The sequence below is a fragment of the Cebidichthys violaceus genome, unplaced genomic scaffold (assembly GCF_023349555.1).
Source record: "Cebidichthys violaceus isolate CVI_PGR_0920_01 unplaced genomic scaffold, fCebVio1.0.p SCAF_1, whole genome shotgun sequence".
Lineage (NCBI taxonomy): Eukaryota > Metazoa > Chordata > Actinopteri > Perciformes > Stichaeidae > Cebidichthys > Cebidichthys violaceus.
The window spans coordinates 6,639,047-6,654,730 of record NW_027176262.1 but is presented as its reverse complement, the minus strand read 5'-3'; the positions used below and the strand labels follow the sequence as shown (position 1 = coordinate 6,654,730).

The window sequence follows — 15,684 nt, the reverse complement described above, 5'->3', positions numbered from 1 at the left end:
TATGATTTTATCTTTATTCTGACTGTAACTTCAGCCGCCGCAGACCGAGCGAAACATTTTATTCAGCTATGCACAGAGAGGTATTACTCATTATTATCAATTGCTGCCACATACTCGATAAAAAGGTTCAAACTATAGTTTCAGCTGCAGACCTGTCACTATAATTAATATTACTATCAGTGTCTTTCCGGACGCCCAAGGGCACAGAAACTGTTCACAGACAAACTGACAACAATAGACAATCAATGTTTGTTATTCTGCCCCCAGTTATATAGTATACAATATAATAGGACCCTGGAGGGATTTAAAGTGTGATCATTCATAGATTTGACACTCTCTCTTTGCCGACTTTCTTCCTCTTGTTCTTTTTACCATCCCTGCATCACTCTGAGGGAAAACCTGCAGCATAAACAGAGTTCAACCCATGTCAAATCTCTCAAAGTCAGCACAGCACTGATGTTTGTGATCCACGGGATTAAAAAAAAAGGTAGGTAGCAAATGACTTATTTCCTACATCCTTATTTTCTTTTAGCCTAAATCTTGACAATGAAAACAATGACCTACTCTGTGCCCACTTCTGTTCATGCATCCAGGACATTTTTTCAATCCCATTACTCCTGTCACTCTTTAGTTCAGGTGTCTTTTCAGTTTACCCCCCCTTTGGCTTAAAGTCTTTCTTAAATGTGTGCGCCTGTGTTTCTAAATTGAATGATGGCATGACAGAGCCAAGGACATGATTACCATAGCAACAAGCAGAGATGATGTGTTGGTGAGGGCCGCTGAGTATCTGTTGTGTGGTGGATTTGAGCAAGACCAGCAGGCAAGAAGAATTCCTTCCTTTAATTATCATCATCTCACATGTTATCCGCTTTTTTCCTTTGTATAGAATTTGTTGTCGTTTTGGGAAAAAAAGCTACGTGAAAATGAACAGCTGTCATCTTTCTAAAACACAAACACACAAAGGGACTTACAGTGTCAATATTTCCACACAATGCCAAAAAAAAACAATACTTGATAATAAAATTACAACTAAAACATATAAGTCTTTCACATATACGCACACAGAGAGCACCTTCACACCTCCTCCATTGGATGGCACATCACACACTAACAGCAGTTGCTAATCTGGCCTTTCACACCACTGTGCTGTGCGAGCTCTCAGCAGGCTACGTACAGTAGCTGAGCGAACACCCACCTTCTTCTGCCAAATTAGCAGTTTGTGAGTTGGCTCATGCAGAAGCTTGCCCAGTATTCACAAAGCCTTCATGTTGGTTTGTTTCAACACATGTTGAAATGTCATCAGGAATTAGCTTTTTTTTCTTGCCGGATTTTCATTCTTTTCTTCCCCCACATATGAGCACATCAGTGGTGACCAGTGACTAAAACATTTTTTTAATTTGTAAGGCTCTGTTTTATCATACCACCAATTTCAACAGATTTTGTTCTATTTTGCTTTTGCTGTGTTTCCGCTGCTTTGTGTGTTTCAGAGTCACTCGTCTCTGGCCTTGACTGCTGTAAGCCGTTAAATGCCTCCCAACTCCCACATCTGCTGCCTCTCGTTTCTCTCTTCACTGGAAGACTAAAAACACAGCAGCAGTGTTAGCTGTCATGAAGGAAAATATTGTGTGTGAGATACACAAACCCAAACATCCACACTCTGAGAATTGTGTGTGTACATGTTTAGGTACAGGATGCTTCAATAATGTGCAGATCAGCCAGCGCATTCTGTCAACATGAGTTCAGCCTGACATGAGTTTTGTAAACCGTTACTCCAACATATTTTGGAATCAGAAAAAAACAAAGGCAAAGGATTTTATGAATGTGATATTCTTCTAGATACAGGATAAAAGACGGCTGGCTGGGTAGAAAAGATGCTCAGACAGCACAGAACCACCTGAAAGGGACTTGTTTAAACCTTCACCAAACCTGTGTTGGAGTAGAAGAAAGGTACATTTTGTTCAGAGGACTGTAAACTGTGTCCAAGTGTAGACAGTTGCAATTAGAATGAAGATTTTCGGATTTTTTTGAGGCAGCTGACAATTTAATGGGAACTGTAGTGTTTTGCATGCAGTCGTTTTAAAAGGCATCTGAGGAGTTTGTGACCGCTTGTATTTATGAGTGACCCCTCTTGTCATGCATGCACATGTTGGTGACGCAATAAACATTCTTCCTAATGGTTTTGACAATATCATAGAGGAGGCAGCAATCACCAACAACCCCAGAAATGCACCAGCTAAAGCTGTGAAGAAGAAGACCGCCCCGGCAAACATGGGTTTGAACAGTGCAGGGTTAAAAATGTTCTCCATCTCTATAAAATCACCGTGCAAAGAAATAACCACATACCAACACGACCCGGTGTTTTATTCAGCATGCTGCCACCTGATTGGACCTGAGCAAAAAGTCAGAGCCTCAATAAGGTCAATAGGGAAGCCTGTTGGAGGCCAGGTAACGTATGCAACTAAATAAAGTATTTCAATGCCTCACGAATTTCTGTGAGGGGGTTGTACTGACACACATACTCACTACTGATTTATTAATAGATTTGTTATTAAGTCAAGCACAGCCTCATGCCTCCTAATGCACCCCTCTATCAATTATACCAACCTCCTGCTCCTCCTTTTTTATCTGCGCTCTACTAAGTTGTACCCTGGTGGCTCCATCTATACAACTGCAAACCACGAGAGCCATCTAAATCCACTCCCTCCCTCTCCTGTGTATATTCTTTCACCTGTCTGAGTGACTGACTGATGCAAATGTTGTTTACCGAGTCTGAAAGTAAAGGAAATCGTTATCAATTGAATGAGCTCTCTCCGCACAGTGCATCAAGAGCGACGGCAGGAAGACTTGATGCGTTTTTGTAACGGACTCAGAAAATAGCCCATGAACCTTTTGTTTCTGCTGTACTGTCGGATATGCAGAGAGTGGGAACATAAATCCGCCCATAATCCAGTATCTTGTCACCGTATTCAGATGTACGGCGATGCATTCACCACCCCCACCCTTCCACACATGCACCAACCAAGCCTGCTCCCACTCTGCTGCTCTGCTGCAGTCAGAACTTATTAAAATTTAAATGATTTCTGTTCAGTCAAGCTTGCTTCGGGCACCACTAGACAACATATTACATCAGTTAATAAGTCATTGAGAATATTGATGGAGTTTTAAAAATTCTGTATACGCCTAAACTGAACATCAAAGTTGAGAGCCTCTAAAGGACCATCACCTCAGACTCTCTGTTACAGAAGTGCTTGATATACATTTTTAAATTCTATTAGGCACAAGGTCCTTCGTAACAATTTCTGCCAGACAGTTTGACATCTGTTCTCTCACTATTCATTCTTACTAACACAAATGTATGATTCACAAGTTAAACAGTCATGTCCTGTAAGTAGCACACGAAATGAAGCCCACACACAGGTACACGCTTGTCATACTTTCACTGACAACAGAGTGCCAGAGCAGATGGTGTGCACAACCCTGAGTTCACTTCCTGAAACAAAAAGAAACAGAGAAAGAGAAAGAGAGAGCGAGAGAGAAAGAGAGAGAGAGAGAGAGAGAGAGAGAGAGAGAGAGAAAGAAAGAAAGAGAGAGAGAGAGAGAGAGAGAGAGAGAGAGAGAGAGAGAGAGAGAAGAAAGAGAAAGAGAGAGAGAAAGAGAAAGCGAAAGAGAGAGAAAGAAAGAAAGAAAGAAAGAAAGAGAAAGCGAGAGCGAGAGAAAGAGAAAGAGAGATGGAGGAGGGGGCAGAGGCTGTCTATCTAATCCCATACTGTCCGTCCAAAAGAAAGAAGGAGACAATGCAGCACTGAGTGATTAGCACACACACACACACACACACACACACACACACACACACACACACACACACACACACACACACACACAGGTATTGTCTCTTGTCATCTTTCTCCATCTCTTTTTTGTTTCCATCGCTCTCTCCCTCTTCTTCTCTCTCACTCTTTCCTGCCATTGTTCCTATAGAGCTGTGAGTGGAAACTCTAGCCCGTCCTCATCTATTGTCAGAGGCAATTTTCGCCATCATTCCTCTGCCTACTGAACTTTTAATGACAAACTGACAGGAAGACCGCACTGGCCGGGGCATCCTATAGAGGAAGCTATGTATAGAGTGTGTGTGTGTGTGTGTGTGTGTGTGTGTGTGTGTGTGTGTGTGTGGTTTCATTTGATAATACTGCTATAACACTGCTCACACTCTTTAATGCATTTTCCAAGAAGGAGATTCAAATGAACCGATCAATATGAATCTATTTCTGCACTCAGGGTCCGGAAAATTAAAAGATAGATATGAAAATGAAATTAGAAAAACATAACCGAAAACTATCATCATCAACAGTATATTACTTGAAACAAACAGTATCTATATCAATATCCCATTCCCAAATCTGACACAAATCACCACAATGTGTGTATCTTCTGGTAGGATTAACATGAACTATGCTGTCCTCTAAGTCTGTACATAATACATACAGTATATTTACTGTACATTATCTAAACTGTACTGAATACGTATTGAAACATTCCTTCACTGCCTGACATGTGGAAATAAATGGCACAATAATGCAAAATGCATCGCCTGCAAATATTATATGTCTACGGCTTTTATTGTGAAAAGTATGAATGTAAAACTGGTTCTGGTACGCGCAACCTTTGTCCAGAAAAATCCACCTTTTTCTCAAAAGAGTATGTTGCTTTTTTTGTCACGCAATATTCAGGTTCTGTGTGCAAGTATGCATGAAGAAAACAATAGTTTAAAAACATATAATGAAGTGTGAATTAATCACACACAAAAACACGCGCCCGGTGTGTAAATACAAACATGTTTTTATTCGTCTTCCATTAGATTCCATAAACCTAACCAATGGCTTTTTATATTTCTTGTGTGTAAAAGTACTATATAAAGTTATTGACCTGACACAGATCGCAGTAGCAAACGTTCCAGGCGGGCCAAACTACCCACTCATTTCAGCAACATCATGACACTCAGCTGTGACATGACGTGAGCCAAATTGTTTTCAGGCCTCTGCGGTGTTACTTCTTGACCCAAGAGCCTCTACGGATACAAACACAATCTGTTGGCATGAGATCGGGGGGAAACCTAGGGAAAAAAAAACAATCACCATCTCAGTCTTCACCACATATTGTCCAGGATATTAAATGTATCGTCCTCTCCTTAGCCATTACCTACAACTAATAGTCTGTGACTGAGACGTGTCTGAAGTTGCTGTCGTATCATGGCAGAGTCAGAACCGTTCAATAAACCGGTCAATAAACCCCATCAGGAGGCGTCATGAGATCTCTCAGGTACAGGCATATGCCTGTTAGTTCTCTTCATGAAGCCTGATCAATTCTCCCCTGAAGTGCCGACACATCAATCAATTCAAACAATAGAGATATGAATCAAGTGTCTGCTACCGATTCATTTAAACGTTTCAAGCATGTTTTTAAGTTATTAGAATCTTTCTTTGGTCCGTTATAAGAACAGACCTTAAAAAACATCTTTTCGGATTCCTCTAGCGCTACAGAACTGAATCCATAGGTTGATAGCTCAATGTCACATGCCAGCTCTGTAATTTTCATTTTTACTCGCACGCTGCCTCCACCATCCTGGGATGTTGTTTCCAATGCAGAATGAAGTGAATGAAGTGGCTCCGAGCCATGGCCTGTACGCTGCTGACCCGTCTCCCAGCTCCCATTACTGGTCAAGCTGCATCACAGCCCACTTACATTACATATTGTCTAGACTGCTTCAGAGTCTGGACGATATGTAATGTAAGTCCAGTCTAAAAACTGAGTCCAAGATCTCCAGTTTTCTATTAGCCTTTGAACAGTGCTGTGAAAGTCCTCGCCAGGTGTTCCAGGTCAAATTTGTAATACTTGACAAAACATCACAACATAAAAAATATATACTTTTACCACTCAGGCACATGTTTGAGTTATTGCAGAAGACATATTACGTGCTTCATTCTGCTGATATTCAGTTTCTTTCACTGTGTCCTCTGCTGCCCTGTTCAATAATGAAGTAGTCAAGACTTATACTTATATTTCCATTTATAGCACAACACATAAAACACTTGCAGCAGTAGAATAAGTTGAGAAAACAGTGTGCGCCGTGAGAAGCCAATACTGTAACAAACACAATTACTAAAGCAGAAGAAATCCAGATCAACAGTAAATTATGCCTCTGAGATCTCAACAGAGATCTACTACAGGTTTTATTTCACCTTTTTATCCAGGTTAAAACACCACAAGTTACTAACACCATCAAATACAATTGTGCTGAACACTTAACGATACCTTCAGCCTGCAATCTGTCACTATTTCTTTACATATCCACACACAAATCATGTCTTCATACACTCACACATCACAATTTGATGTCACAGTAACCTGCAGAGCTTGTAAAGAAAGTAATGGCGCCATATATTTTTTCCGAAAGATTCACAGCCCGAGGCCATGAGAGTCAAACACACCAGTCAGCTGAGCAGCAGCACTGCCGAGGTCAAATCCGACTCAGACACTCTGCCCACACTGCAGAGCCGTCTCACCAAACCACGGAGAGAGGAAGAGAGAGTTTGGAGAAATAAAGTGTTTTAGGTGTGTGTGGGAGCGAAGCAGAAAGAGTCCTGTTCCATTCATGGCAATTGAAAGCAGTAGAATTAGAGCATTTGTAAATGTGAGAAATTAACTGTGAGGAGAAAGAAGGAAGTGGAGAGGAGACATGATGACAGACGGAACAAACAAAGAAGCTGTAGGACTCGTCAGTAAACTCAGTAAAACAGGTAGCAGGCAGCATTTATTCGTAAAACCATGCTGGTGACATATAAAAGGGAATGAGCGGCTTCTGTACGACTTAGTGATGAGTCTTTGAAATGTGAAGCCCAAGCTCACTGAAAACATACTGCAGGCTTGGCAGAAGGTGGCCTCAGATGGTGCTGGCAAGAGTGGCTTTATGAGATGCCACAATGTGACGGCAACAAAAGGCACGCGAGTGGGGATTTTAAGGTAGAAAAAGGAAAATGCTGTGGCTTTCATTGAGGCGGGGAGTTATCAACGAGATTTGAACAAAACTGTCTTTCTCATTTACATAAAAAAAGATCATAACAAATGTCTCTGGGTTCAACATAAGTTAGTGTCTTCAATATGGTTGAAACCTGTGTTAATATACTAATAAAGATATTTCTCTGATAACAATATTATATTTGTATTATTATGATTACAATTCACACTTGATTAACAACAATGAATTATTGCCAAGTCAAAAAAAGGGTCTTTCTACTTACTTCTTTGGAATATATTAAATACCATCCTTTAAACTTTTGAACTCTCAAAAGGTATGAAAGGAATTCAGTACGACACAAAATTACAAATGTGTTGACAACTCAATTCTAATGAAATATTAAGCGGCGTAATTAAACAGTAATGAAGATGTAGCGGCTGAGATGGACAAGAAAAGAAATACAGACAGAAACATGAGCAGCACACACAAACATGTGGAGGAGGAGAAGAAGAAAAAGTACACCTAACAAGCTTTTTTTCAAGAAGAAGACACGGTGCACACTAAACCCTGCGCATAACTCTGACACACACACACACACACACACACACACACACACACACACACACACACCTGTACTTCATGCCCGTGTGTTTCCCCGTGGACTCCTTGAGTGAAATGTGCCTCGGGGTGAAGGAGCCGAAGCTGCGGGCGATGATGGCCACGGTGCGGAACTTGGCCCTGGCTTGGTTCACCACGTTGGGGCTGGTGGCGCTCTGCTTGCTGTGGTCCCCATTGCCCCTCTTCAGGTTGTGGTCCGTGCAGGCGATGGACACCTGCATGGCTGAGCTTCAGTCGAGGGAGCGGAGCCCGAGATGCAGAGGAAAGTGTCCTGATGGGACAGACGAAGTGGAGACGGAGACTGAAGGGGGACGTTTTTAGATCTCTTGATTCAGCGTCTCGTCCTCTGTCACCCAAAGTCTGTCTTCAGAATCTCCTGCTTCTTTTGCAGCTCTTTTTCTTGGAGATGGATTAAGTCTTCAGTTGCTCACTTCCAAATGCTGTGTCTCCATTTGCATCACTTTGTTCTGTGAGGCAAAATAAAGCTGCAAAAGCTTTTGCTGTGTTTTTTTTCTCCCCCTTTCTCTTACGTCAAGTCTTCCATTTAAAGTCTTTCCTTGAAGAAGAGAGGCAGCGGAACAGGTCAATCATCAAAAGCGTGAAAAGAACAAAAGACTTAAGTTCTTGAGGGATCCCCAATCTATTCCCCCACGGTCTTCCCTGCTCCTGCGTCCTGCCTCTGACGCGAGCTCGGGGGATTTTCTGACAGGGCTTCAGCTGCCGAATGACAAACAGAGGAGCTGGGGAGAGTGTGAGAGAGTGTGAGAGAGACGGAGATGCAGCTCTGCTCTCACTGGTCTGCCTGTGGGAAGAGAGGGAGAGAGCGAAAGCATGAGAGAGAGCGAGACAGCGAGAGAGCAAGAGCGAGAGAGAGAGCGAGAGAGAGAGCGAGAGGAGGGGACAGGGTCAGAGAAGGGAGAAGAAGACAGGGCAGAGAGGAAGGAGGAAACAAGGGGAGGGAGTCACTCTCAGGTCCTGGCAGGGTGCACCAGCACACCTCTGCCATCAGCACTTTTTCCCCATCTTATCACTTCTTGCCCTCCTGTCCTCGCTCTTCATCTCCCCCCTCCTCTGCCCGCCTGACGACGTTAATGCGTATCACTAATGTGCCTATGCCCCAGTTTCCCCCCTTTTTCACTCCTCTCCCCCTTCTCTGATATTTGTTCTCATTTGGAAAGCTCCGCTTTTCTTTTTCTTCTTCCTGTTGTTTTTGTTTGTCTCTGCAGGGCAGCAGCTACTTCGCCAACAGCACACCTTCAGGGAACTGAGAGGCATGTGGTGCAATTCTCTCTCTCTCTCTCTCTCTCTCTCTCTCTCTCTCTCTCTCTCTCTCTCTCTCTCTCTCTCTCTCTACCCGTCTCACTCAACCTCTCTCTCTTTTCTCACCTGACACCCACCTTCGATGGTTTCTGCCTCACTTCTTATCCAATCATTTTCATGCAGCAAAGATGTTACACTTTATTCCCTCTGCACACTATTTTCTGTATGGCATTTCTTTTTTCTTCTTCTTTCGCTCCTTTTCCATCTTTCTCTCTTTTTTCACACATAGATATAAACATTATGCAAAAGTCAGAAACATACAGGCCTACTGCTGCTAAAATATGTTTTTCCCCAAATCCCCTAACACACACTGTACATACAACCCCCACATGCAGCTATAAATCAAAGCAAACGAGACGAGGATGGATGAACAAGATGGGGGAGGTGTGCAGAGATTGCAATCAAGAGAAGGAAAATGACTGAAAACAGCTTGCTGAGGCGTAACAGAGTTGAGAAGAGTGTTAGTGTTCGATTACTGCACATCCAAGTGTCTGCCTGCATATAATTAACTGTGTGTGTGTGTGTGTGTGTGTGTGTGTGTGTGTGTGTGTGTGTGTGTGTGTGTGTGTGTGTGTGTGTGTGTGTGTGTGTGTGTGACAGAGTATGGTGTTTATGTTGTGTGCTTTCCAGTAATTCTATAAGGGGTATCAAACAGAGGTAAATGGAGCATTTTGTTGCAGGGTCTCAACAGTCTCTCTTTCTCTGTGCACACAGTGGATGAGCACATGTGGTGTAAATGTCAACACTGCAGCGCATGTATATGCAAGTGTTTGGACAGAAGAAACTGAAAATATAATTGTCTGGACAAAATTTGTTTTATCAAAATACAGTATTTTGTATGTATTTTATGAATAATTGGTTTGCTTTGTTTGTGTGTTTCTTCATTGTCATCAGATATTTTTACAACTGAAAAATGTCTAATGTTAACACTGTACCAACAACAATCTACAAGGAGAGAATAAGTCTGTAGATGGAAATATTATTATCAGTCTGGTGTTTCTCTCAAAATGCGCTAAACTGGAGGTGGGAGGCACAAAGCCAAGAACAAGGAATTAACTGTAGAACATATTGCTACATTTCCTAAAATATCTGATCTCTCTTCAGCACTTCACACAAACAATGTGAGCCACATGTTTGTTAGGTTAGTTTTCTTGACACACAAGAGAACATCAGTGCCCAATATCAGTCCTGGGTATTGTTTTAAAGTGCCGATACAATACCTTTGGTCCAATAACAATATTTTTTATGATACATTACTCCAAGGACAATTGTTTCATACAAAAAAAAAGACCTTTTAAAGTCGGGCCTCCACTTTGCTCCAAACTGAAATGATGCCCAGAGAACAAATTCAAATGACTGATCCATTTGATGAGAAATGTCTCTTCAACTATTGGATAGATTACTATGAAATTTGGTCACCACATTAATCGTCTAACATTGGCAAAAATTTGATTCAAATCAGGTGACGTTCTGATGAATGATTAGACAAAACATAAAACTGACCAGGCATTCAATGCTATTGGACCATTTGATTACGGCGCTACTGATTACTTTGGTCAGTTCCATCAAAGTATTGAAGTTCGTTAACAAGCCAAACTCAACTGTCTCAAAATGTATTGGAAGCAATAAAGTGCTTGAGGTTCATCCATTCAGACTGTAGCGGGTGTCATCAATACGGGGAAAATAACTGTTGCGTGTAAAAGAAAGAGGTATATGCAGTCTATAAACATGACATGATAAATACATCCATGCTACTGAACCCATTACCGGAGCTCCTGACCTCGTCTGAAGAGGGTTTGGAATCGCTCAATGAAAGTCATTTGGGCTAAAGTGAATTATGGACACCAGGCCCAGAACTGCCTGTTGAGGTAATTCATTATATTTTATTATAGGAACTGGGTAAAGGCCATTTTTTTTAAAACTGCTCACTGATTTGTTTTCAACAGCACAGAAGCTAATTGTGCAATCATCTTAGAACCTCACATCTTTCATCAGACTACATTTTCAAACATTGAAATAAAACTTGCCACTGAATAACAAAAATCTGATTGTATGTAGTGTAACATGCATCGCGTCGTGTGTATTGTAGACTTTGTCCTCTATGTTTTTAATGGAGGAGAAAGTCAGACAGCATGTTTCTTGTTAGTCCTTTATAAATGAACTCTTCATATCACCCCATGCCCTCCTGTCCAGTCTTTCCCACCTTATTGAGAAGATGTACGCAGCCTCAGATCAGTGTCAGACCAAACAGAAAAGCCGTTCTTCAGCAGCTCATTCCAGATCGATTGCATCCCACTCCTCAGGGGAACAGCAGACTCCCGACCATATGGAATTGGAGCTGGTTTAAACCCTCTTTCCTCTAATGAGGAGCACAAAAGTGCTGAGTGAAAAAGCACTGTGGTTGCAGAGAGTGTTTCTGTCCTGGAGTGTGTGTGCAACTCATCGGCCTCCATCCATCACTGTCAAAACAGCTGCTGGATGAAATGCGAGTGTGTTACTCTAAACACTTTTAAAAAACATTTCATATAATAACGTGTGTATGCGCGTGCTTTTTTTATCTATCTTGAAATCAAGGTTATGAAGACTGTGTCGTTAAAGCAGAGATGACTCATTTTATATTTAAACTGTGAATCACTCCTCTGACCTAGAACTCAACCCAGGTCTTTTATGTGAAGGTTGTGCGCCGTGACCCACAAGTTAATGAAGCAAAGTGAGGATCACTGAACTGAGTGAGAAAAACACCGGAAATAAACAAGACAGTTTAGGTCTCTTTATCTGAGCCATGCCAGTGACGGACGTGGCTCTAGGTGGTTAGTCGGTCCAGACTGAAATATAACTACTGGATGGCCACAAAGAAGAGGAAGCCTACTGACTTTGATCCACCTATTCATGTTCCCCTCATTGTATATTGTAACGACTTTGGCGATCCCCTAATTTTTTCATTTTGCGCCATCATCAGGTTGAAATTCCAGTTTTTCCGATACTTTGGTTTATGACCAAATACCTGCAAAACTCGGCTTTACTTTGTGTTTGGTGCCTAGTAGCAAATTATAGCAAGACAACAACATGGTGGCTGAGCATAGTAAACATTATAGGTGTCAGCATGTTTGCATTATCATAGTGAACATATTAGCAAGTCACTCAGTCTAACAGAGCCACCAGCATAAACTTGTTTTCTTACAGTTTGAGTCAAACCATTTGTTTAGATGTCTGAGGTTTGGGAACATCTGTTGTTTTTTCTGTCTTTCTTTTATCTTTTGTACGCCTTTGCTTTGTTTGAACAAAATGTCACACGTGCGCACAATTTAGTTATCACTCAAACACAGTCACTGACAGATGCAGTATGAAATCAATATTTCCAACATAACAGGACAAATGCACGTACTCTAGCAAGTTGTATTATTTCATCTGAAGCACCACCCATTTATCGCACTGTTGCCCAATAAAGAAGGCTCAATTCCAGCAGCAATCAATATAAGAATTCATGTTTTATTAGAAGTTTGAAAGCCAATCTGCAGCTCACAGAAGAGAAGAAAAGGTGAGCTCAGAGAGCTACTGATAAACTGTATTTGTTGGGAAGAATCTTAACGTCTGTGACAGCGCCTGTGCTGGTCCTTTAATGACTGTTGGTTACTATAGGTCCTCTAGCTTGCTTGTATTCTGCAGTAACTACTGCATCTTCTCAAACAACGTGACGTGTTACTCATCATGTACAGTATGTGCTGTTTTCCTGAGGCGCTACTGCAAGTGAACTTTTCTGACTGCAGCAGTTGTATTGCCTGAAGTAAAGTGCAATTTAACATTTGTTGGAAATACAACACATAAACCCCCAAATGTCTATTTCATTCCTCCTGATTGTGTCTATATGACCATTTAATTCTGGCTACTGAGAGGGAGAGAGGCAACGCATACCTCATGTTAGACCACAGCTACACAGCCAGGTATTTCTGGCTCTGCTCTTCCAGCCGAGTTAAAGTCAAACTGATGCAGCAGTCAGCCTGATGAGAGTCTTTACAGCTGTGGCCCAAACAGCACGAGCACAGGTCTGTGTGAAGTGTTTACAATCGACTTACTGACCATCACAGTGACTTACACTGACCCCCCCCCCACACACACACACACACACACACACACACCCTATTTATATGATCTATTATTCTGGTTGCACATATTTTAAGCTCTTTCACCATTTTCTGATTAGCATCTTCATTTTGTTTTTGTTTTCCCAGCTGCCCCACAAGCAGTGATGACATACTCATAACTCTGAATGTAAGGCAGCAGTTATGAGTAGTGTCCTACTTTTGCACCTGTGTGTGTGTGTGTGTGTGTGTGTGTGTGTGTGTGTGTGTGTGTGTGTGTGTGTGTGTGTGTGTGTGTGTGGTATTTCATGCCGGGTAATGAGCTTTGTCAGCAAAAGTCAACACACTACATATCTAAATCCCCTTGAGATGCCCAACACTATCTGTGAGTGTGTGTTTCTGTACAGTGGTTGACCTCTGGTCAACCCTACCTGACCTAACACTGATGTAAACAACATTTATATGACACACATGATGTTCACAACGCAGACAGTCACGTTTTAAAGGATACAGAGTAGAGTTGGATCCATTTTGCTGGTCTGATCTGGTGTACGAGCTTAAACCAGTTTGATTTCATGCAAACCAGCTGAACCAGCATTTACCATTATGACACATTCTGGCAAATTAAAAAAGTAGCCTACATCAGCAACCTGTGCTAATGCTGTCACAGTGCTAAATCCAACTTGTATTGCATTAGTAGTAATGAGCAATATGGCAACGTGATTAACATAACGTTAACGTCATATTGCTGGGGCGACGATACATGGCAGAGTTAGTTTCAAAGACAACCAGAAATGCACACATACTGTACACATGTACAAGCATGTACATGCATGACACGTTTGTGTCGTCGGCACCTGAACATGCTCATGACACCACACGCACAGAAACGTAAATACATCGCACAGCCTCATTTTCATATTGCTTATAAAAATAGAGCATTTCAATACCAGCTAAAAATGTCAACACATTATAGACCCCTTCACAGTAAACATCAACATTCCAAATGTGTTCCAGTTTATTTCCTGTTGCAGTGTATGTGAATGACATTATCCAACAGGAAGTAAACATGGACCCAAGCTTTTGACTAGAAACGCAATTCTGTGGAAACGGTCTAAAGTGCTGCTTGTGCTAGTTTCTGTGCCACAGTGAAAATACAGCTCAAATAGCAGAGAAGCAGAGTTTTGGGGTGCTGTTTCTTTACATGTCTCTTATTAAAAGAGAAAACTTGGTTTAGCAACATTACTTTGATTTGGAAATGTATTGGTCTCAATTGCCTATAACCAAAAAAAAAGAGTTCTCTTTTAACTGGAGCTAGAGGGGGGGGGGCGCTATTTGTGTCCTCATATTGCTAACAAATCTGTACAGTAAGCAAAACACAGAAAAGACTCAGGAGAACAAAGATGAAGAACCTGACCCTTTTTATTTTTCATCAGTTCAAGAACTTATTTTAATCTTCCAACTCTCAGAGTCTCCCCTTGGTGAGTCAGGTATTTTAAAAAGCTTCTCCAGGTGTTAGAACTAGGTTGGAAGCACTGTTTTTACATAACTTTTGCAGAAAATAATTTTAAAAAAAAGCCCCAAGTGAGGAGGTGATTGTTGAGTTTCATAAGTGTATTAGTGGATCAGGCAACAAATCCTCCAAATTAAACAACTAACGCTATGCCCGTGCCCTCTAGAACAACACGCAGAAGCATTCTTAGATCCGATGCCCTTATCGGCAGGCTCTCTGCATCATTTGTCTGTGCCTTCCAAAACAAATCAGTGTTGGAAAAAAAGAAGGTTTAGGCACAAAAATGATCATCATTTTAGTTAAAATAAGGGGGTTATGTTCTTCGTCATGGTTGCAGTAATAAACACAGTTATGGTTCAGGAACTACCTTGATGCTTTTGAAAAAACAACATTGACTGTAAAAGAATAGCTGTCCCCCATGTCTGACGCTGTTGTTCTTTTTAGGAGGACACTCTCAGATGAGGATGTGCAGCGTCTCCAAACAATGTTTCACTGTCGGCCCCTAGTACTGTTCCTACCCGAGGCGAAAAAAAAAAGAGGATGTTTCAGACCCCTGGAGCTGCAGGGAATTAAGTCTGCTTTCTGAAAGCCAGCTTGAACCACAAAAATAAATATGATTTCTCTAAACACGACTTCAGCACACAAAAAAAAAAAAAAATCAAAAATATTTCGCAATGTAGGTTTTGTTTATCTGGTTCAAAGTGACATTACAAGGAAATCCAACACACACACACACACACACACACACACACACACACACACACACACACACAGAGTCACACGATCATAAAATCCCCCCACCCCATCACTGCAGTCAGTGATTGGTTCTCAGCACAAATGGTGCCACCATGAAGCAGTCACACCCCCATCACCTCCAGAAAAGCTCAGGGCTGAGTCAAGTAGACAACAGGCAGCTTACATGTTAGATGTTGCTTTATTATGTTTATAATATATATATATATATATATATATATATATAATACAATATATTGTATATATATATTTGCACTACATATTTCAAGCAAAGGCACGTTGTATTGTTTGCCTCATATATTGTGCAAATATTATGATATGAAAATGATCATGCAGAGTTAACTTAAAGTATCTTTGTGGAGACTATACGTTAAAATGTGATTATGGCA

At 41.3% G+C, this 15,684-nt stretch overlaps 1 protein-coding gene across 2 annotated transcripts in view; it reads right to left on the bottom strand.

The window, feature by feature from the left end:
- The window catches only part of kcnab1a (potassium voltage-gated channel subfamily A regulatory beta subunit 1a), an 88,781-nt gene that overhangs the window by 55,990 nt on the left and 17,107 nt on the right, over positions 1–15,684 (bottom strand). The window contains exon 1 of one of the 2 annotated variants that reach the window (XM_068708564.1): positions 7,643–8,891. The exons of the other annotated variant lie outside the window; for it this stretch is intronic. Coding sequence (XP_068564665.1) covers positions 7,643–7,851 — 209 coding nt within the window. The 5' untranslated portion in view covers positions 7,852–8,891. Of the gene's footprint in view, positions 1–7,642; positions 8,892–15,684 lie in introns of those variants that run through there. 2 annotated transcript variants of the gene reach the window in all.